The sequence below is a fragment of the Rosa rugosa genome, chromosome 2 (genome assembly GCF_958449725.1).
Source record: "Rosa rugosa chromosome 2, drRosRugo1.1, whole genome shotgun sequence".
Classification (NCBI taxonomy): domain Eukaryota; kingdom Viridiplantae; phylum Streptophyta; class Magnoliopsida; order Rosales; family Rosaceae; genus Rosa; species Rosa rugosa.
In genome coordinates this window covers 61,849,958-61,872,955 of record NC_084821.1, presented here as the reverse complement: position 1 = coordinate 61,872,955, position 22,998 = coordinate 61,849,958, and the positions used below count along the sequence as shown (strand labels likewise).

At 46.4% G+C, this 22,998-nt stretch overlaps 3 protein-coding genes across 4 annotated transcripts; 2 read left to right on the top strand and 1 right to left on the bottom strand.

Moving 5' to 3' along the window:
* The first annotated feature begins 1,462 nt into the window (after nucleotides 1–1,462).
* Nucleotides 1,463–4,977, top strand: LOC133727757 (uncharacterized). Its single transcript, XM_062155164.1, has 5 exons — nucleotides 1,463–3,668; nucleotides 3,750–3,881; nucleotides 3,952–4,038; nucleotides 4,117–4,419; nucleotides 4,489–4,977. Exons 1-5 carry the CDS (start codon nucleotides 1,812–1,814, stop codon nucleotides 4,771–4,773), a joined length of 2,664 nt encoding a protein of 887 aa, XP_062011148.1. The 5' UTR covers nucleotides 1,463–1,811; the 3' UTR covers nucleotides 4,774–4,977.
* A 10,834-nt stretch (nucleotides 4,978–15,811) lies between these two features.
* Nucleotides 15,812–17,641, top strand: LOC133729100 (uncharacterized). The gene has a single exon (XM_062156567.1). It carries the CDS (start codon nucleotides 16,023–16,025, stop codon nucleotides 17,418–17,420), a length of 1,398 nt encoding a protein of 465 aa, XP_062012551.1. The 5' UTR covers nucleotides 15,812–16,022; the 3' UTR covers nucleotides 17,421–17,641.
* On the bottom strand, nucleotides 17,453–20,228 carry LOC133729101 (putative germin-like protein 2-2). Of its 2 annotated transcripts, XR_009856245.1 has the most exons (3): nucleotides 19,998–20,228; nucleotides 19,210–19,897; nucleotides 17,453–18,801 (listed from the first exon to the last, which is right to left on the bottom strand). XR_009856245.1 is itself a non-coding variant. In XM_062156568.1 (2 exons), the coding sequence occupies exons 1-2, from the start codon at nucleotides 20,107–20,109 to the stop codon at nucleotides 19,359–19,361; spliced, it is 651 nt and encodes a 216-aa protein (XP_062012552.1). In that variant the 5' UTR covers nucleotides 20,110–20,228; the 3' UTR covers nucleotides 19,124–19,358. The 2 variants fall into 2 exon arrangements, 1 of the variants encoding a protein (XP_062012552.1); XM_062156568.1 differs by lacking the exon at nucleotides 17,453–18,801 and having other exon boundaries at nucleotides 19,124–19,897.
* Between the last annotated feature and the right edge of the window lie 2,770 nt (nucleotides 20,229–22,998).

Sequence of the window (22,998 nt, the reverse complement as noted above, 5' to 3'; positions counted from 1 at the left end):
CGTCGACAATCCAAGCCAGGCACCTCTTGCTTCAAATCCCAGCGCAACCGGCTGGAAATCTGACCGCAGCCGAGATCGGCGAAGCGAGCCTCGTCCAATCAGGCAAATCACCACCTCTGATCCGCTTCTTTGCAGCCCCCGATCACATCGCACTCCTCCCGGCGCGGAACAGGTCTTCTATTATTAGAGCCCCCCTTGAATTGGGGCCCCACCGTGAAATAGCCTTAATGACAAGAAGCCTCGTCTCTACCAGATTCGACCGAATCCACCGCCGCTTCTCTCTGCTCAGACTCTAGGGTTTCTAGAGCTGGTTTTCCTAGTTCATTAGATTTGAAACTTCTAGTTCATTCCCTTTTCAGCTATCATTGATTGAATGGTTGTATTGAGTTTGCGACAATATTATGCAATTAAGTTCACTAGGAATGTGGATGTGATCACTTGCAAGGTGATCATTAGTGCCAAAATTGAAGGGATGAAATAGTTTAGTCAAGTTGGTTTTTTGTTTTTAATTATACAGATCATGAAAAAGTAAATTATGAATTTGGTCTAATCATTAATGAGGTGTGACTAAAACTTGTCAAAAAATTATAAATTAATATTTCTTTTTCTCGATGAAAATTACATAAGAAGGAGGAATAGCACACCACAGCTCTTTCACTCAATTACCACTTGACAAAAAAAATCCACAAGTTCTTCATTAGGTTATTTAGGTCATTAACCCACGAAATTCTTTGTTAGGTCATTTAGGCCATCCCCAATAGGAAATTGAAAGACCATCTCCATGCACTTAAAATTCCATCTAAATGTCGGTTTTCTACCAATCTATTAATCCCAAAAACAAATTAGAAAACCAAATTCCAGACTTAACTTTAAAAATTTTGGAAAACAAAATTATAACAACGAACTGAAAAGTCCTTATTTATTCTGTTTGGCTCCAAAACCAGTTGGCTTGCAAACTGTCTCTTTTGAGCGTGTGATTGCGCAGGCGTGCCAGCACCGTCGGGTGCAGTCGTCGGGGTAGTCCCTTGACCTGACTTCTTCTTCAAGCGACCGTGGACGAGGAGAGCACCAACCTCGTCACGGGGTTCTTCTCTAGCCTTCCGGAGAAGGACTTCTTGCCTTACTGGGTAAGGGCTTTGGTTGTGGTCTCTTGCGTTCACCAAATCGATACTTAGTGTTGTAGACTAAGCAGAGCAATCATTGGGAAGTTGGGAGAAGCACGGGGTTGCGCTAAAGCGTGACTCTAGCTTCGCTGGGTGCGAGGGCGTTACCCTTGCTTCGCTGGTAGTAACGGTGGCGGTTGCGCTCGCAGTCGGCTCGCTGGGAGACTGGGACTGGAAGTGCGGTCGCCGGGTTGATCTGGTGATGCTAGCAGTCGGCTCGCTGGGAGACTGGGACTGTATCGCGGTCACCGGGGTTCAACGAGGTTGAAGGTTTGCTCCTGGGAGGCTTTGTAATCGCTAGGATTGATTGATTTGAGAGAGGTCCTTCATCTGTCCTTGAAACCTGGTATATATACCTAGGGTTTCGACCGTTCCTTGTCGTAAAAGGATTATTGACTGGAGTTTCCTAGTCAATCTCTATTACTTGATTCCAATAGGACATTGCTCTCCTCATGGATTCCGAAATAGGCGGAGTTGTAAACCAAAACCAAGTATGTTTATTTTTGGGCCGCAGGTATCGGCCCGCTGTGCTAGATCCACTGAAGGATATTGCCAAAATTACTTTTGGGCTCAAACATTGCCCCCCAGGCCTCGAAATCAGGCCCATGAAAGTGTAACTGATTGAAGGGGACTAAAACGACACGTTCGATGCTCGAAACGATGTCATTAATGAGGGTTGCGTCTTTTCACTCGCGAAACGCCTTTTTGTCGCATCGTTTCCCTCACAAAATCTCTTATTTAAATCCGCAGCCACTCCAGACCTGTCACATCAGAAACTCTTTTAGTCTCCTAAACCCAGAAACCTTCTGTTGCACACATCCTTCTCACAAAAACCCAGAAATGGCTCCCCCGAAAAAGATGGTTATCGACCAAGAAGAAGAACTGAATGAACAGGCTGCGCGCTCTTGGGGAACTGGGATTGGCGCCAGCCTGATTCTCCAGACTACCATCCAAAGACCTCTGCTCCTCCGACTTTCGAACCAACACGCCGGACTGGGCCCAACGCCGCGAGATGTGTTCCCGGCCGACGCTATCGCTTTTTATGGCCTACCTGTTCGCCGCCCCATCCCAGTCCTCCGAAGGACTCCTGGGGATTTTACCAGTTGGAGTGCCCCTAACCATCGATCAAAAATAGGGCATTGGCCATCCTCCATCAGTGCGGAAGAGCTTTCTTGGTACCGGGAAGCACGCGCTCGAGATCTAGCCCGCTGGAACGTAGCAGGTATCACCCATACTATTGATCTTTGTTTTCGTCTTCCGCGCGGTGGCAATCGTTCGCCACTCGCTGCCTTTCTGTGTTTCTGGAACACTGCTACCAACACCTTTGATTTTCGATTTGGCCAAATGAGTGTCACTTTACTGGACATTCTCACCATCACCGGCCTACCCATTGATGGTGAACCCTATCTGCACGGCCAATTCGACTCTGATACTTTCACCTCTACCATGGCCCAACATGGTCGCGGTGCCCATAGCAGCTCCTATCCGCGGTGGCTGGCCTATTACCGCCAGGAGCACAATGCGACTGGCGGGATTGCCTTCTTAGAGTACTGGCTCTGTAAATTTATTTTCTGCACCTCCTCCTGTAAGCCCACTGGTGCCTGGACTTCCCTGGCGACGGCCCTCTACAACGGCCACCGTGTGGGACTAGGACAACCAGTATTAGGTGCCCTCTACCGTACCTTGTATCAAGCCACAATGCATCCCTTTGAGACTAGCATTTCTGGCCCCTTTTGGATCCTTGATTTCTGGGTTCAAATTTACTTTCCATACTTTCGTCGCGACGACATCCCATTACTTCCGCCTACTGACCAACTCTTGGGTCGATGGCTCAGTCGCGGCGAAAGGTACACATCCCCTCCTTATTTTGAGTGCTTCACATACCTGTACTTACTGCACGAGATGCCATACTGCGACTTAGTGCTGAGTAGAAGATTCCCAGCCCCGCTTGAACATGGATTCCTCCCTGGCGCCTCTCGCTACAGTGATCGCGCGCGCTTGGCTTTTCGCCGCGCGATCTCCTGTTCCGACATCAGGATTGCCGCTGACGAACTCAGTTATGAGCTTTATGCTCCCAACCACTTCGCCCGCCAACTCGGCCTTGTCCAATTAGTGCCATTCCCTCTATATGATGCTTGGAACTACAACACTTCTTGGCGTAGAATTGGATCCCTTTCTGGCCCTCCGCCAGCACAAAGCACGCTCGCGCTGGTTGATCTCCCTGACTGGGCCAAAGAGATTGAATCTGTGGACGCGACTGAGGAAGGATATGATGCATGGTGGGCCGAAGTCTCTGTTAACTGCTGGCGGCAACAGCACGATGAAGTATTCGCTGCCATCTTCGGGGAACTGCGATATCCCTACGCGGCCGACGTTGATCAACTTGCTCGCACCCCTGAAAACGCTGCACAAGCTCCTCCTCCTGCTGCTGAACCGGCTCCGCGACCCGCGCGAGCCCCACGTCAGGCCCAAGCTGGTATTGTAATCCGCGAACCCCTTCAAGAGGTAACTAATCTTGACTCATGTTTTGTCCCCTTTGTTCTTTTATCCCTTCCCCCTTAAATTCAAACTTTGTTTTTTTTTCAGGGGAGCGCGCCACTTTCTGGCAGTCGCGCAGCCAACGCTTCCCAAGCCGCTGGCCAGTCTGGGAAGCAAAAGGCGGTAATGATAGAGCCTGAGGACAAAGAATCCTCCTCTGATGATGATGACATGCAAACGGTAAGAACCCTCTGTTTGTACAAGTCATGCTTTCTTTTACGAGTCATACCTAATCCCTTGCCTCTAACAGATCGCTGCTCTCTCGGCTCGGAAGCGCGCTCGTTCTGATCCTCGAACTGACCTGTGGGCAGAAGATGAACCAATCGCTGACCGACTGGTAAGACACAAGCACACTAAGCACTTGTTAGAAATTTCTTTTCATTCTGTGTGACTCTATAACAATCCTCATTTGCAGGTTCGCCACAGGTCCTCGAGACACGTTGAAGAAGGATCTTCAACTGTTGGTGAAGGCACATCTGCTTCCCAAGCTCTAGCGCCAACTGTTGTGACCCACTCTCCAACTCCTGCGGGCGCTGTGGATAACGCCCAATTGGCCTTGATACCAGTGCAGATCATAGATGACAGCTCGCCGGAGGCTGAAAATAGCGTACTGCCACTGGACGCACCTCGCGAGGAAACAAACGACGCTCCTGTCCCCAGCGAAGCTAGCCCAGAGACAATGCTCGCGATCATTGTGTATGAGCCCCCAATCGAAGAGGTATTCCTCCCGACCAGCTATCTCATCATTACCTCCTGGTTCAAGTATTCTGACAATGTCTTCTTCCAGGTTTCAAACGTCGTGGGAACTGGGGACGATGCAATCGGGGCAGTAGAAGCAGAAGCTGCTGAGCCTGTCCCTAACATGGTTGATCAGGAACTTCCTCCCCCTGCCCCCCAAGTCGCTGAAGCTGAAGAATTGGAAGACCTTCCTGAACCAACGCCGGAGGTACCTGAAACAGTGCCAGAAGTACCTATCGCTGAACCTCCTGAGGCCCCTGTCGCTGAGCCTCCTACTCCTTCTACTTTGGAAAGGTTAGCTCGCGTGCTTGAAGTGCCCCCCCTGGGGTCGTAGATGAAGTCAGAGAAGGCCTTCGCCGCTTCCTGGGCCCCGACATCTTGATTCCTGGTGCGCCTGTGAGGGTCCTAGAATACTTGAGGGTGCTCTTGCGCGAGGGAGCCATCACTGAGGAACAATTCCAGGAAATCGATCAACTGTTGCAGGCTCTTCCTCAAGGGCTCAACGAGCGGGCAGTCGCGAATGCGCAGGCCAGGCAAACCGAAATGCATTATCAGAACCTTAATCAGCAAACGGAGACCGCGCGCGACGTCTTGGGCGACCAAGCTAACCTCATCAGGGACCTGACGCTTGAGAGGAATCACTTGAGGGCCCAAATTAAAGCCTTTCAAGCCCGGTTAACCGAAGTTACTGCTATGCTCGTTCATGCAGAGCCTCAGTTGGAACAACCCCTCGCTGCTCTCGAGACGCTATCCCAAGAACTGGCTCAGGCACGCGCGGCGGCCCAACAAGCCGCACAAGCTGCTGCAGATGCCAGTTTTCGTTTGGATGAACTCTTCCTTCGCCTGACCCATGCAGGCCGAAGACTTTTGGGCCCCTAGAGTTAGGCCCATATTTTGTATGAACAATATTATTATTATTATAACTATTTATTTAGCCCACTTTGCTTGGCCCAAATAATACCTCATTCTCTTTAACGGTTCAACGCTTTAAGTTGCCTTTATTGCTTTAAAACCGTTTGATAAGATTGAAAAGATAATCTCGAAATGGAGCAGTTACCTCCTTGGAGACTGCCCCGTCTCCCACGCGCTTTCAATTACCTTCATTTCCGAGATCTTCACATTTAATCTTGTTGATACGCTCATTGATGACAATGAGAATATCACAACTGCCCATCGTACGGTTGAGGCCACTGAGATTGGCGCTATAAATACCTGCACTCTGTAGAGATGATCGACACAAACGCAATATGGCTTTCCCAGAAATAGTATCGCAATCTCTACTTCTCTTTCTCCAGTTTCTACGATCTTCTCCTCACGATATTAGCCTTAGCCTCAAACCCCTAGGTCTTATGGCTTAACCTCAATACCTGGGTAGGTCTTATGGCCTAACCTCAGGTCCAACCTCATGTCTTTGGTCTCTGGAAGTCGCGGTGAAATCCACCGGCCTCATTTAGACCAAAGAACATGTGGTGCTCCCGTAGCGGCGGAACCAGATTTTGAGGGGTCTCCTCTCTCAAACTGCCCGCGTGGAGCAGGAGGAAGAAGGGCGGAAGACCAATATGGGTCGCCTGTTCTTGCTCCGTAGCCTGCCTCCAGGGTCTGATTACCAGGTTTATGTTTTTCCCCTGGAGGTAGATGTGGTTGTGAGTTGCGCTTCTCTGTGAAGACCATCTCCATCCCGGAGGATAATCCTTCCCAAAAGGTTGCGGTGGATTATTTCCTTCGTTTTGGTCCGGTACAGACGGTAGCGGCTGCAACTCGAAGCAGAGGAGGCATGTGGGTGAAGAGAGGGAGAGTAGGAATGCCCGAGCACAGCCCCTTTGCTGCCACAAGATCCAGAAACTCTCAGCAGACCTGTAACTTTATGGTTTTTACTCTAAGCCACTTCTGGCCTTGTAAACCGCAAATGTGGTTATTTTGATTTGCACTTTGTATTGCTTTTGGCCGCAAAGCCACTTTATGAATGAAAGTCTTTAACACTTTTCTGCAAATCAAAGTAAAATAAGGCCTCAGGTATAGGCCATTACATGCATTCTTAACACCATAATGTCAAAGAAAGGAACATTGAAATGTAAACATTATTGAAAATTTTTGAACGAAAAGCCTCAAATAAGGCCTGAATGTATAGAGTGTTGCCCCCCTAGTATGCGTAGGTGAAGCAAGTACAGGATACTAAGGCCACAGGAAAGGCCTGAATATGGATGAAGCGAACCTGGGGAGACTAAGGTTGCCCCCCTGTCTGAGAAGAAGGTTGATCCGGTGGATCGTCAAACTCCCAAACACTAGGGTAGTATTTCTTCAGGAAACGCCCGTTAATGGGATTGCGGTGGAGGTCGCCATCCAAGTCTTTGAGGTGAAAGGCCCCGCGCTCCAGAATGCGATGAACAACGAAGGGTCCTTCCCATCGCGGAGTCCATTTACCGCGACCGGTCAACTTCTCGCCAAAAGGCAGAACAGCCTTCCAAACCAAATCACCCTCTTTGTAACTAAGGCCACGTGTCCTCTTGTCATAGGCGCGAGCAATCCGTTGTTTTTCCATGACTAGGTTATCCAAAGCGGCCAAGCGCTGCTCGCTGAGATCTTCGTGTTCTTGCCACATTGCCTGAACATAATCTTCCCCGATCAAGTGATGCTGATCTTGGACGCGCAAAGATTGGACGTTGAGTTCCAAAGGTAAGACTGCATCATGGCCGAACATTAACGCATAGGGGGTTGTAGCAGTGGGATTCCTCTTGGAGGTACGATACGCCCATAAGGTTTCATACAACGTATCGTGCCACTGTCTAGGGTTTTCGACAAGCATCTTCTTGAGCAAGGTGATAATGATCTTGTTACTGGCCTCTGCTTGACCATTGGATTGGGCATAATAAGGTGTGCTGTGGACGAACTGGATGCCCAAGTCCGCGACAAGTTTCTCTACCTCACCGCCCATAAATGCTGCCCCCCTGTCGGAGACCAACACTTCTGGAATGCCGAACCTGCAAATAATGTTCTGAAAAATAAACTGGCGAATGGTAGCGCCGGAAGCTTCCTTCAAAGGTTCAGCCTCAACCCACTTCGTGAAGAAGTCAGTGGCGACAATGATGAACTTATGCTGGAGTGAGGAATGAGGGTGAATCATCCCAATCAGGTCCAAAGCCCAGCCTCTGGCAGGCCAGGGTTTAATAATAGGTTGCATGGGAATATTGGGAATGTGCTGCACTGGACCATGCGCCTGACAATCTTGGCAACCTTTCGCGAACGCGATACAGTCCTTCAAAATGCTGGGCCAATAATACCCATGTCTTCTGATAAGCCAACGCATCTTGGGGCCTGCCTGATGGGCTCCACACACTCCTGTGTGCGCTTCGCGCATCAACCTCTTGGCTTCGCGGCCATAGACACAGCGAAAGTCTACGCCGTCTTCCCCACGTCGTCGCAGCTCGTCACCTCTGAGAAAATAATTCAGGGAGAGAAAACGAGTCTTCCTGTCTGCTGTAGGGTCTGGGTTCTTGAGGTAGTCAATCAGCGGTATGCGCCAATCGACGTCAATAGGCTCGAGAACCGCGACAACTGGATCATCCGGTGGGTCAGGTCGCGCGAGCCACGAAGGCAGTGTGCGTCGCTCGACCTTCAGGATGCGCTCGCGAACCCCATACTTCAATGTAATGCCTGTAGCCAATTGAGCGAGCTCATTGGCCGCAAAGTTGTGCTCGCGAGGTATGTGTTCCAAATCCGCTTCATCGAATTGATCCAGAAGCTCAATGGCGCGATGTAAATAGGGTGTAAGCAAAAGGCTTTCACACTTATACTTTCCGTGGAGTTGATTGATGATAAGCAAAGAGTCACCGTGTACCTGAACGTCCCTGACTCCCAATTCTAGCAGAACCTCTAGGCCGATGATCAGGGCCTCATACTCTGCTTGATTGTTTGTACATTTGAACTCCAACTGGAAAGAATAAGAAAAACGATCGCCCGCTGGGTTTTCCAGAACAATCCCTGCCCCTGCTAACGTCTCTGTTCTTGAACCATCAAAGTATAGTATCCAGGGCTGCAAGGAGACTGTGGCTTGATACCGAATAGCGTATTCTGGGATGCGCACTAAATCTGGCCGAGCTATGGTAACAGCTGCTATTTCTAGCTCCTTCACTATAGGGATGTCTAAGGTGGGATGGTGTGCAAGGAAATCTGCGATAGCCTGTCCCTTAACTGCCTTTTGTGGCACGTACTGAAGCGAGAATTCAGATAAAGCCAATACCCATTTGCCAATGCGGCCTCTCAAAATAGGCCGCGACAGCATGTACTTGACCAAGTCAGTCTGAGCGATGATGCAAGTGGTAAAGGACAACATGTAGTGGCGCAGCTTGCATGCTGAGAAGTACAATGTGAGACACAACTTTTCCATTGGAGTGTACCTTGTCTCGCAGTCTGTGAGTGTCCTACTAAGATAGAATATAGCATGTTCGACACCATCTGCATCATCTTGAGCGAGCAGGCTGCCAACGGAAGCCTCAGCTGCTGAAACATATAGTTTTAATGGGAATCCAGCCCTAGGAGGAACGAGCACTGGTGGGCTCGCGAGGTAGGCCTTGATTTTATCAAAAGCCTCTTGGTGTTTATGCTCCCAGACGAACTCGCTCTGCCCCTGTAGCTTCAGCAGAGGAGAGAACGGCTGGATCTTACCTGCAGAGTTAGAGATAAAGCGTCTCAAAAAGTTAATTTTACCGAGCAAACGCTGCAACTCTTTCTTCGTGCGTGGTGGAGAAGCGTTGATGACCGCGCTCGCTTTGTCTTCAGGGACCTCAATTCCCCTCTGATGGACAATGAACCCAAGAAAGTCTCCTGCTTGAACCCCAAAAACGCACTTAGCGGGATTCATTTTAAGCTTTTGCTGTCGCATGCGTTCGAACACTTTCCTGAGATCTGTGATGTGGTCCCCTCGTTTCTGAGATTTGACAACCACGTCATCAATGTAAACCTCCAAAATCTTTCCAAGGATGTCATGGAAGATCAGGTTCATGGCTCGTTGATAAGTCGCGCCAGCGTTCTTCAGTCCGAAAGGCATAACCACGTATTCAAAAACGCCCGCGAACCCAGGGCAACGAAACGCGGTCTTGTGTCTGTCTTCCTCTGCGACCGGGATCTGGTGATACCCTGCAGTGCCATCCATGAAGGACAATAATTCATGTCGCGCAACGGCGTCGACCAACATATCCGCGACCGGCATGGGGTAGACATCTTTAGGTGTAGCAGTATTAAGGTCTCTGTAATCTACGCAGACCCTCATCTTACCATTCTTCTTGCGGACAGGCACTATGTTAGATAGCCACTGATTGTATTTGGCCACCCTGATAATGCCTGATTTATGCATTTTTTCAACCTCCTCCTTGACGAGGATTTGAGTCTCTGAATTCATTCTTCGCGGCTCTTGTTTCACAGGCCTCTTGTCAGGGAGTGTTGGTAGCTGATGGCAGACCAAGTCCGGTGACAGGCCAGGCATATCCTCATACTTTTCCGCAAAGCAGTCCTTGAATTCTAATAATAAGTCAATAAGCCTCTGTTTCTCGCTAGGCTCTAAGTAAGCGCTGATAGCCACTTCCATAGGCTCCTCTGCTGTTCCGAGATTGACTTTCTCGGTAGGATCTCTGACCTTAGGAGGCGTGTCGTCCAATGCTGCCGGAGCGAGCTGGATATCTACCTCATCCTCTTGTTCCTGATCAGAGAGTCCCTCTTCAACAATTTCCAAAGTCGCGATTTGCTCATAGGCCTCTTTTTCCACTAGATATGATGATAATCTTTCATGCAGCGAGTGGAGGGCCTCTATCCCTTCCTCTGGAAGGTAGTAATCCATTAATCGTTCAAGGGTTTAGGCACAGCGTGGCCAGGCCTCTCTAAGCCTTCTTTCGCGAGCGTAAGCCCCCACTGTGCCAGTTCAGAGGCCGTCACCCCTGTGGGGCGGCCTTTGTTATCGATGCCACTGACGTGCAATGGAGCGATAGGCTCCAAGTAGTACCTGGCATCTACATAGTTTGCGGATACTGGGAAAGGACGAGGGTCCGCCTTGATCACTTCAGCTTTGTCTGTCTCCCTGTTCCACATAATAAGTTCCTGATGGAGGGTTGACGGAACACAGTAGCTCCGGTGAATCCAATCTCTGCCCAGGATAGCGCTGTAGGCCGCATAGCAGTCTGTCACAAAGAAAGCGTAAACTCCCTCTGCTGGACCTACCTTGATACGCAAGAAAAGTAAACCCAAGGTTTTTGTTACAGTCCCCGCGAAGTTCTTGAGAGTAAGAGACGTCGACTGGATCTTCTCCTTCTTGATCCCTAGCAGGTGCATGGTCCTGGTAGTAATGACATTAACAGCAGCTCCGGTATCAACCATGATCTTGCTTACTTTGGTACCGCCAATGTCCGCCGTGATGTATAAAGGTCTCATGTGTTGGACCATAGCAGGCGTTGGCCTAGTAAAACTCATGAAGAATTCTTTACCGTTAGCGTCCTCTGTTTCCAGACAAACAAACTCTTCTACCGGTGTTGGGACTGCTGACGTGATCTGCAGGGGTGGTGTATTACTTTCTTCAGCTTCTACGCATTCTTGAGCAGCGACCGGTATTGCATACCGCGCTGGAAGCACATAAACCATATTGCAGGACGTTTCGAGTTCTATATCGTCCTCCAGGTTAAGCTTGGGTTCGTGGACGGGGATATCCGTGTTGAATTGTTTGACCAACCTGTCCACTAAGGATTCCTCGGCGAGGCCTTTTACTTCATATTGTTCGAGCTCTTGAACCACTGAAGCTTGTTCAAAGGAATCTGGCTTTCGTTCCTTAGCAATGTCCGCCTTTGGGGGAGCAACCACCAAACTCTGGACTTTCTTAGGTCTCCACTGTAAAGTGTCGGTAGTCTTGTCTTTGCCCCCCAGTCTCTCGAAAACCGAGGATTTGGCTTCTGGTTCCTCGCGAGACATCCTGCGCCTGACGTGTGGTCGCCTGGACGGCGAGCTCTCCTTTCGGGCCAGCGGAGGTGTTCTCTCCTTGGTAATCCTACAAAAAACAGTGGGCTTAGATGCCCCAGGTTCTGAGCTCGCCGGTTTTCGCAGACTGCGAGGAGCCACTAATGGCTTGGCAGCGAGCGCTTCCATCTCCTTCTGATACTGCTCAGGAGATTTGACCAACTGGGAAGGTTTGATCAGGCCCTGGTCTAAAGCCTCTAGCGCGCGCTTGGCTTCACCAAATCTGCGCTGCAGTTTTCGCTTCTTGGAAGGACTTATCTCCACTGCCTTCCCCTTTTCCCTGGTGTACCACTTTCCCTCTTTAATGGTAGCGGTTGAAGCAGGTGGTATGTAGGGCTTGGTCAAAATGTCTTTGTGCTTGTTCGCGACCTTTTCCTCCATCTTCTGGTCAGCCGCAGCTGCCTTCAGCTTCTTGAAGAGATTGGAGTCCTTTGGCGATGTAGGCGACCCCATTCCCTCCTTTTCTCTTGGGCTGGAAGGCTGGTAGTTTCGTGATAGCGAAGCCCACTCAATGGGCGGGAGAGAGCCAAAACGAAATGTCTGCTCGATCTCTTCGTGCGGCGCTTGGATGCCACACTCTTCTTTGCATCGCGAGCATAGCACTACTGGCGAGGCCTGACCAAATGGTTTAGTCTTCTTCTGGGCCGGAGCCTCTTTAGGCTCCGTTTTTTGTCCTTTCGTGGATAAATCCAGAGTTGGTTTCCTCTGGTTCTGCTTGGTCCAGTTCACATCGACCATGTTAATCCCAGTATCAGGAAAAGGGTTTAGGTCCACAAGCGCTGCCGCAGTTACTGGAGCTTCCACCTGAAGACTACCGTTGTTGAGCCATACCTGAATCTGGTCCTTGAGCTTCACACAATCAGCTGTATTATGGTTCCACAGGTTATGGAATTTGCAGTACTTCTTTCCTTTCAGCTGATCTGGTCGAGGGAAAGGTCCAAAGTCGGTCTTCACCATCTTCGCGGCGATCATCTCATCTAGAATCTCGTGTGCCTTGTTGGCATCATATGTATACGTCGCGAATTCAGGTTTAGTGAAGGCCATCGATTTGAGCTTGACAGGTTCCTTGGAGATTTTCAATTGCTTTAAGGCTGGGTTCTTTCTCCCTGTCAGTTCATAAGCGGCGATGTCGCTTTCATCTTCTTCCTCGTCCTCCTGAGTCACTTCCTCACTTTGATAGTGGTAGTAAGGATCATACGTAGCCGGCTGGTAGCTCAGGGCCGCTACAGTGCGATGTTTCCCTGGTACGTATGTGCCTCTGGAGGCATTCTTCCTGGCGTCAGTTTCTCTGAGGAGGTGTTCGAAGCTTCCCACCTCTGTGATGAGCTCTCCCATTGACTGGATCATGCTGCCATGCTGCTTCTTTCGCTGGCGAGGCTCTAAGCCCTTGATCGCCAACTTGATCAATTCTTTCTCTGGCAGGATCACATTCAGCTTGGCCTTCTGAATCTGGAAGCGCTGAAGATAGGCCACAGCGGACTCTGTGGGCTGTTGGGCCATCTGGGTGAGAGAAGCCAAGTCGACCTCAGGTTCTGTGGCCCCAAAAGTCTCTCGGAAGAGCTTTTCCATTGCAGGCCAATCTGCCACAGTTCCTGGTCGCAGTTTGGAGAACCATCTAAAGGCAGCCCCTGATAGAGAGGTGCCAAAGATCCTGCACTTGAGGACGTCATCATTCTGGTACTGGCCGCATTGTACCCTGAACCTGGCCAGATGAGTTACCGCATTCTCGGAATCCTCCCCTGAAAAGGTAGCAAATATGATGTTTTTATAGCCCCTGGGGAAAGGCGCGAGCATTATGTGCGGTGGGAAAGGTCCCTCATAGACCCCATCCATCTGGGCCCTAGGGTTTGCCTGTCTAATCATCTCCTCTACCTCATCGCGTCTCACGTACTCAGGACCTGGAGGAGGAGGTATCGCCGCATTCTGGCGAGCAGCAGCCTGTAATGGTATGGCTTGAATGGTATTTGTAGTTGCCCTTTCTCCTACATGTACAACGCGAGTTGTACCTGGCTGCTGCAGAGTTACTGCCGGTATGGGCATCTCCTTTGCCAGCGCCGTTATCCTAACCGGATTACCAGCCTGGTCAATCCCATAGTAGCTTCCCGGCAGCTCTTGATATACGTTCTCTGCCCCGTCGCTGTCGTATTGAACGAATGTAGAATCGGACGAGGTTCCAGCGCCCTTTGAGGCCTGGTGCTTCTGCCTGGTAGTCTGCCCACTTGAGGTAGTACCTTTATCTTTGCTGCCGCCGATAACTAGCGCTTGTTCTTTGTTTTTCAGCGGCGTGGCAGCAACAGTTGCGGCAGGTATAGCAGTATGGCTGCTAACCTTCTCGCGCTGGTTCGGTGGCACGTATTTGCCCGAACCGGATGGCTGGCCAAGAGAACCAAGGATAGCATTGGGATCACCCAAGGTCTGGTTTAATACCTCCTTAGCCTGGTTCAGCTCGGCCCTCTGCATGGCAACCTCGGTTGCGAGGATCTCTCCGTCTTTACGGAGACCAGCCATGTCAGCCGTTGTTTGCTTCGTATGGTTCGCAATGGCCTCTATTATTCCTTTCTGGCGCTGGTTCTGCTCTTCTGCGATACCTGAAGCATGGGCCATCAAAGCATTCTCAGTCTGTGAGATTTGCTGCTTAGTTTCCTCCGCTTGTTGGGAAATACGCTGGTTTATCTCGCGTATGACCTGGTCGGCTCTCGCATTATCCCTTGCAAGGTCAGCAGCTATCTTCTTGCTGTGGTTTTCGATGTTCTCCAGGATAATTGCGAACGCGACCTCGGAGGAGGCCCCTTCTGGGATAGGCTTCGGAACGAAAGCCTCTCTTTGCACACTCGTCGCTGTGTTGGAGCTAGCGACAGTGTCAACCGGCTCGCTGGCCTGGTTGTTAGTGACAGTTTGACCCTCAGCAGCGGTCGAACGATTCTCTCCTTTTTCCGTCGACATCTCGGTTGGATGGGGATGAAGAGCGAATCTTTGAGTCACTTGTTGCTCAGAAAGACCACGACAATCCGCGCGAGAATGCGGCTTGTAACTGGAGGTCTTATGCTTTGGGCAGTTAGCGTAAACCTTTTGGTAAGGGTTTTCGCTTGACTTCCCAATGGCTACCGTTCACGAAGAGACACTAGTTTGGTCCCACTGGGCGTGCCAAAATGTTTGGCTCCAAAACCAGTTGACTTGCAAACTGTCTCTTTTGAGCGTGTGATTGCGCAGGCGTGCCAGCACCGTCGGGTGCAGTCGTCGGGGTAGTCCCTTGACCTGACTTCTTCTTCAAGCGACCGTGGACGAGGAGAGCACCAACCTCGTCACGGGGTTCTTCTCTAGCCTTCCGGAGAAGGACTTCTTGCCTTACTGGGTAAGGGCTTTGGTTGTGGTCTCTTGCGTTCACCAAATCGATACTTAGTGTTGTAGACTAAGCAGAGCAATCATTGGGAAGTTGGGAGAAGCACGGGGTTGCGCTAAAGCGTGACTCTAGCTTCGCTGGGTGCGAGGGCGTTACCCTTGCTTCGCTGGTAGTAACGGTGGCGGTTGCGCTCGCAGTCGGCTCGCTGGGAGACTGGGACTGGAAGTGCGGTCGCCGGGTTGATCTGGTGATGCTAGCAGTCGGCTCGCTGGGAGACTGGGACTGTATCGCGGTCACCGGGGTTCAACGAGGTTGAAGGTTTGCTCCTGGGAGGCTTTGTAATCGCTAGGATTGATTGATTTGAGAGAGGTCCTTCATCTGTCCTTGAAACCTGGTATATATACCTAGGGTTTCGACCGTTCCTTGTCGTAAAAGGATTATTGACTGGAGTTTCCTAGTCAATCTCTATTACTTGATTCCAATAGGACATTGCTCTCCTCATGGATTCCGAAATAGGCGGAGTTGTAAACCAAAACCAAGTATGTTTATTTTTGGGCCGCAGGTATCGGCCCGCTGTGCTAGATCCACTGAAGGATATTGCCAAAATTACTTTTGGGCTCAAACATATTCACAATTAATTAAAAATAAAAAGATTTGGAGATAAATCAATAGAAATAAGATGAGATAAATGAGGAGGAATAAATCAATTTTAAACCATTTTTAGTTATAATTCTACTCGTTTTTCTTCTTTTCACTCGGTTCCTCTCAAAGCAATAACCACTCCAATATGTAGTTCAAAAAACGAAAAACAAAACAGAAGCGTTACAAAAGCAGTCTTTATTACAAGAGCTCAAAATTCTTGGAACCCAAATACCCCAAACGGTGAAACAGAGACCAAAAGTCCAAAAGACAAAGCCTTTCCACCTTTCCCATAACAAACCCCGTCGTCTTGTCTGGATCCCAATTATTTAAGGACGGAGGCCGTCGTTCAAAGTTTCAACCTTTCAACGCAACACGCTTCTTCACTCATAATTTCCTCTCGCTTTCGCACCAAATTTTTGTTTGTTTATTCAATTTAATTCGCCCCAAAAACCCCAATTTTCCATCTGCTATAAAACCAAGTTGAGTTCTCTCCAATCTAAAACAAAGTCTCTCCCACTTTCTTAGTTTCCTTTGGACTGTGGGAAACACCCAATTCCCATCTCTATCAGAGGTTCCAATTGGGTCCACATTTTCTCATCTCAGTGAAGATGCCGCTCCCATGGAAGAAAACCCGGGTGGGGCGGATTTCCCAAATGGTGGCGGATCTACAATCCCCTAAAAAAGGCGGATCGCTAGTTGTCCAGACTGGATTCCCTGCTTCTCTTATAGATCTCTTCGTCAAAAACCGCGATCGGTTGAGAAAACAGTCGAAAAATAACAACAAGAAGAAGAATTCGGAAAAAAGGTCGGATTTTGACTCTGTTGACCGGGTCTCCGATCCGATCGTGTCCTGTTCTGAAAAGGGTTCCGGTGATTTGTCGATTTTGGCGGTACCCAGTTCGGGAGAGATCGAGAATTTCACCGCCGGAGAAGATGATCATGGTGTTTCGGAAGACACTGGTTCTCGGATTTCGGGTGAAACCGATGCGGGAAGTTCTGGAATTGTTGTTGCGGAATCGGGCCGTGGAAGCTGTGGAGATTTTACTTCGGTTTTTGTGGCGGTGGCGAAGGTGTTTGCGGTGGTGGTTTTGGCTCTGTGCACCACCAAGTTCGCCGTTGGGATCACGCTGTCTGCTTTTCTGCTTTTGTTTCTGGAATGCGTGGGTAAGCACTTTTCTTGTTTAGCGAAACCTGGCTCGAATGCGAAATCGGCTTTGCAATATATGGCTAAAAGGATCGGCTATGCAGTATTGGTTTTGAGGAGTGATGTGATTGTGAAAGAAAAGAGTGATGGTGTTGTGTTTGAATTCGTTGAACCTGGGGTTGAATCAGACTCTTCAATTGAAGAGATTGAGGTTGTGGAGCTTAAGAGTAGTGGTAGTGTGCGTATTGATGAAGGTATTGGTCAGAAGAGTTTGATTGAGTATTTGACTATGGATGGTGAGAAGTCGGAGAAGATTGAGACGGGTGATCATACAGATGACGTGTCGGTTTCGGTTTGTAAGAAGAGTAAGAGTAAGGGTAGAAAGAGGTGTGTGTCTAATATGGGAGCAAAGCTTATCAAGAGGTTTGTGCCTAAGAAATTGCGTAAGAAGAATCACTCTGGGGCGGAGCCGGAGCCAAAGCCAAGCAGTGAATCTTGTGTTGACATGGTAGAAGAGGGATTGGTAGAACAAGAAGGCCAAAGAGAAGGGTTCAGTGCTGAGGAAGAAGAAAGTGAAAACAGTTCAATGGTGTCAGTAAATTCAGTAAACAAGTGTGAAAAACAAGAAGCTGATGGAATAGTAACTTCATTGATTGTTGGAAAGAAGGGAACAGAAAGCAAAGGGAATTTTGGGTATCTGATTCTGTTTTTGATTGCTCTTGCTGGACTTGTTGGAGGTCGGGTTTTAGCTCTGATGCTTATAATCACTTGGTGCTTTATGTTGAAGGTGATTAGGTCTTGGAGCAGATCAGGCGATATGCCCCTCCCCCTGAAAAGGTGTTCTTTCCCAATTTCCTTGTAGAAATGTGGAGTTGTTATAGACTTATAGTGATGTTCTTTTTTTTATTTGGCTTCAGATATAGTGTTCTTAAGTCTCAAACTGTAGTCTGGCACTGAAAGCTTAGTGTGATAGAATTTCCAACCTTTTCGTTGGCAACCCAGCTTGAGGTGTTGTACTCTAAACTGTAAATTGTTTCAGATACAGATTATAATATAGTTCTTGTTTTTGTTTCCTTGTATCAATTTCGCTTGTTTTTGATGGTCAAATTACTTTGTCATTGTTTCTGTACCTCATTTGAATATCTATTGGCTGAAAGCCTCTGGCTTATACCAAAGACCTACTTTGTTTTTCAGATGGTAAGAAAATATTCAAGCTTAATATGTACAAATATTATAACAGGCTAGTCTTAAGGTGGTATTAGAATCTAAACTTCGCTTTTTAGAAGTTTATATATTGCCAAAGTTGATAGCAAGTTGGGTTGATGCTAAAAAGAACAATGATACCAGAAGTGAAGAGTTATGGAGAAAAGTTCTAGATTTACCAAGCATTATGGGTTAACCTATCACAACTCATTACTTTATCATGGATTGAAGATTGATTTTAAACTCTGGTTTGCTATTTGGAAATTCGTCTTTATCCTGTCCAGCCACTGAAATGTAATTGCTTGAAAAAAAAACACAGAAATAAGTTTTGAACAGAGAACCAGAATATGGAAGCTTCTTATGAACCTTTGATTTATTCTCCACCTTTAATTTAGCACCATCTCATGTGGTCTTTTTAATTCTGTTCAGGTAGTTACAGAGTCTGTGATCATATTATCTCCAGAATTCTTGCTTTTTATATCACTCCTAAATTGGCAACCGATTGCTCCTTGGCAATTGGTTTGATTATTCTTCTTGTCTCTGAAACTTTCAGCTTATTGACCTGCCTTTCCATAAAAGTTGCCCGACATGCTGTGAGCTTGGTTGGGAAGGTGGTGTTTTTCATTTTCTTAGTATCAGATCAATCTATGAGTCCTCTCCGTAGGCAGCAGCCACAGTCGCAGCAATGCCTAAAGAAGTCCTTGGCCTGATATGAGAACCCTGCTCTGCACAAGAGATCAACTGGACAGCAAAACTGCTGAATCACTGTGGGTAAGGTAACTTGTCACCATCTTATTGAAAAATTCAGCTGACCTTATTACGCTGAATGAGAGTATGCTCTTAACAGAAATAACTGTTGCGTCATTTGGTTCTCTTGGTTTTCCAATTTAGTAATTCTTGTTTACAGATTCTTTTTCATGCAAATCATTGAAGACCTTGAATTACTGGTGACCCATTAAAGTCATTATTCATAGTGATCCTTGGCATTCTCCTCACTCTCACGCTTCAGAATCATCTCAATTAGTGCTCTTCCCACACATCTGGTACATTGCACAAGTGAAAAGTCATTTACAACAATAAGCAGATGATATATTGAGCGGATAGACTATCTTACAGATTTAACTACAGGGGATACAAGCACTAAAATCTGCACTGATCATATCTATCATGTCCAAGTCTTAATTCTTTGAAATGCTCTACCTTGTATCAGCAAGTGCATGTACCATATAATTTCATGAAACAATGCTTTTGTGAACAAAGTTTTCACCCATCTAAGCAAAAGCATTGATTCAAATCTTATACTTTAGGAGTTATTTTAGTTAACAATCCCAGTGATGAGACAAAAATGAAACTGAGCTCTGCTTTATGAAAGAAATTTCGAAAAGAATTGATTTCATGAAGATTTTGGTACAAACTTCTACAAATGAAACACACAATAGGCAACTCACAATTTGATTTTGATGGAGATCTTAGCACACACTTCTACAATTTTAACACATAAGATGCAAATGAATAGCCCTGTTCATGAATCAGAAACTTGTCTTCAGACTCTAATTACGGAGGGTGATTGAATCAGAAACTCTTCCATAAAAATACTCTAAAATTGTGCCTGCAGACTGCTAATAATGGATTTGTCAACTTGGAAAGCCTTGGCCAGAACATCATCTGAAATCGAGGGATTGGGTCCAAAAACTGAGTTAGCAATAGTGATGACTCCAGGGTTTTGGCTGCTCAGAGAAGACTGTGAAATGGCTGTTCCAGATCCCAGATTTTGCTGGAAGTGAACTAGTCCAATAGGGAACACAAACACATCACCCTTCTTGAGGACCTTTGAGATGAGCTTATTCTCTGGGTTGGAGGTCACAAAGCCAACATAGATCTTGCCTTTCACAACTGTCAGAATCTCAGTGGCACGAGGATGAGTGTGGGGAGGGGTAACACCCCCTGGTGCATAGTCAATTCGAGCCAGTGAGATGCCAAGGGTGTTGAGTCCTGGAATTTGAGCCACATTGACTGGGGTAATTTTAACGCCAAGAGGGTTTGTGGTGTTTCCGGGCATGTGAAGTCCTCCGAAGGAGAAATGGTCAGCTTGTGCTAGCTTGGAGTCCAAGCAAGGGAACCCATTTACTCTTATTACTGTACACAAATTGAATAAACACAAAAGTTAATTATACATACATGAAATGCAAAGAAAGCTTATTTTAGCAGAAGTAAACTGAAACGTTTTGATATGAACCTGAGCTAGTAGTGTCAGCAATGCAGAAATCTTGCAGTGGTTTAGGCTCGAAAGCAATGACCAGAGAACATGTCATTGCTACAAAAGCCAAAAGCACAATTTGGTTTGCCATTTTAGTTTCCTATGAGATTATGAAATCTGCAAATGAAAGATTACAAGGATTGAGAGAGTTGTGAAGCAATCAGGTACCAACTTGGATATTTATAGAAAAGGGTTTAGAAGTAGCTGATGGTTCTGAATGAAGAACAAGCTGCCGGCCTTTGCATTATAGACATTAGAAAAGTCTCGAACGGTTTTTAGATAAGCTAAATTCAGCAACAGTGCATGCATTAAGTTCCAAAATTCGTTCAGAATTTTTAATCCTCTCTTAATTTTCTATTCCTTGTGAATTTGAATGGATATTTCACCATGCATATGTTAAACATATCAAGCCATAGCATTATGTTAAAATGTCAGGGTCCAAATTTAAAGGCATGCTCCGGCTGGGCTGATATGGTCAGATTATCAGCTAGTTATCTTGCCATTTGTCTGCTTCCAAAGACTGGCCAGCTTTCCCTAAAGACCAATTCACAGTGCCATAATTGATTTGATAAAAAATTACTACAAAGAAAGATTAAGGAATTTTTTTTTTCGATTACAGTGATTAAGGAAACTGATTCATTATTTCAACAATTACAGGCTTCTGCTTCTCTCCATGGATCATTTGAACTTGCCTCTTTTCACTTCACAAACAGAAGATATCAACTAGAAGTTGTAACTCAGCTACAGTTGCTTCTGATGGGTAAATCTTTGAAGCCATGGAGAAACATCATCAAACGATACCGGAGTTGCCACCAAAGAATCAACTAGCCAGATTTTCGAACTAGATATGTTACAAAACCATTGTAGTTCATCTAATTATTCCTTCTGGGATGGTCAAAATAAGCAGGAGTCTATACACAGTTGCAAGTGAAGGGCTTGAAGGGTTGAACAATAAGGAGTCAAAAGTAACAAAAGAACAAAGAATTTGAATGTAGGTAGGTGGTTTCATATAATTACCAAGACACTTTTGGATAAAAAATGCCACACCTAAAAATAATGGTCAAGTTGAAGACAATATCAGAACACAAAACCAATTAACAGTGGGCACACTAGCCTATTGCTTGTCAATTTCCAATTCCGCCATGAGTCCAAGAAGAATGCACAGATGAGCGACTAGGAGATGAATTGGGCCCCAAATTAAATAAGTATGCGTAACCTTCATGTGCAACCATTTCGTCCACCAACTTCTTGATCGCACATGAGAGGGCATGTTGAACAATAAAGAGTCAAAAAGTATAAGAGAATGAAAGAATCTGAATGTGGGTGGCCGCCGCTATCAATATTAAGAAGTTTGGGTGAAAAATTTATGAAACTGCAAGATTTTTCATTTCATTCTTGCTAATTTTCTCCATCTAATTACGAAGGAAAGTGAAGAAGATCAAACAGAAGAGAACGAAGAAATGGCAGATCAACATGGTGAGAGCTTGAATATATAAAACAGAGTTATGAAAGAGAATAGCACAAAGCTCCCTATATATACACACTTGACACAGAATTCAAACTGCTGCAGGGCGCGTACAATACTACAATTCAACGTTCAAATCAAATTTGTCAGCATGCGACAAATCAAACATTGCTGCCTAAAATTCGAAGCTCCCTGTATACTGTTGGTCTTAGATGGGTGTTACTTTTACCGCCCAACGGCCCAAGGTTCAAGAATATAATTCAAAAGTTAACAGCATACCTCCATTAGTTGCAGTACATGTTTGAAAGGCCGGTCCTGAAAATTAAGAGACCTAGTGTGATAATTTAATCAAGGCCTAATGTTCATTACATCCTCAGGTCCGCCCCTGCGTGTTTGAAGGGTACACTAAGATGTGATTCATGTGAAGCTAACAAAAGTGATGCCTGACTTGACATAAGAACCCAAAACAAAAATGGGTTGACATATGTCATATATAGAGAGCTAATAAGAAAAGTGAAGAAATCCTCATATGCTTATAAGTTATAACGTAGTTTCAGTCTGAGAATGTTAGATATTTTGGGTCCATTTGTTTCAATTATCTAATTATTAGAGAGGTTTTATACACATATAGTCTGTCGAGTAAAACTGAAACGATTTTGATACTATTCAAATGATTAAGCCATCTTTCGAGAAATGAGAAGCTGATATTATGTATGATTCCGATAATTGAATCGGACAAGATGATCCTGCTTTCTCTCTTTCAACGAGCCAAAGTCTAATGAAAAGCGTGGTAAAAGTAAAACACCACAGAATAGTCTGTTGTTCTGGACAAAAATCAATTCTCGAAAGTCGAAGTTGAAAATTATTGGCGCAATAAAGAGGTGAAGAACATGTCTAATATTGCAAGTGGCCGGAAGAGAAAATTTGGTAATTGTTGGAATTGACCAGCTCCAAATTTCATCTATATCCGTCTCATAGTTCATGTGCTTTTCTACGTTTGGTTCAACAGATCGATAGATACAGTAAAACAGACCAACACTGGTAATATAATGAAAACAAAGAGAATCCATTTCAAATAATATAGGCAAATTATACGTACATGTAATTAGAAGCTTGCAATTCATACAACTCGATCAAGAAAAAAAAAAAAAAAAACCTTCAAAGGAAACTATCACAATTCATGAAGCCAGTGCATTTTGATCCTTGTTCTTCTTGGATATATGCATTGTAAAACATCATTGACATGATAGCATATCCATCCCCATCGAAGAACTTCCCCATCAAGCCATATTTATATTGCAGAGACGCAGATGCAGATTGTCTTCTCCGATCAATCATGGCTCCCGGATTGGATTGCTAATTGTTAAGGAAAGCGAAGAAGAACAGGAAGAAGAAAAAGAAGAAATGAGCAATCACCATGCTTGAGAGCCTCAAAGAGCACGAGCTGTCAAAGAAACTAGGACAGAGGAGCTGCCTACATATATATGTGTATAAACACAGAGAGGCAGCAGCACT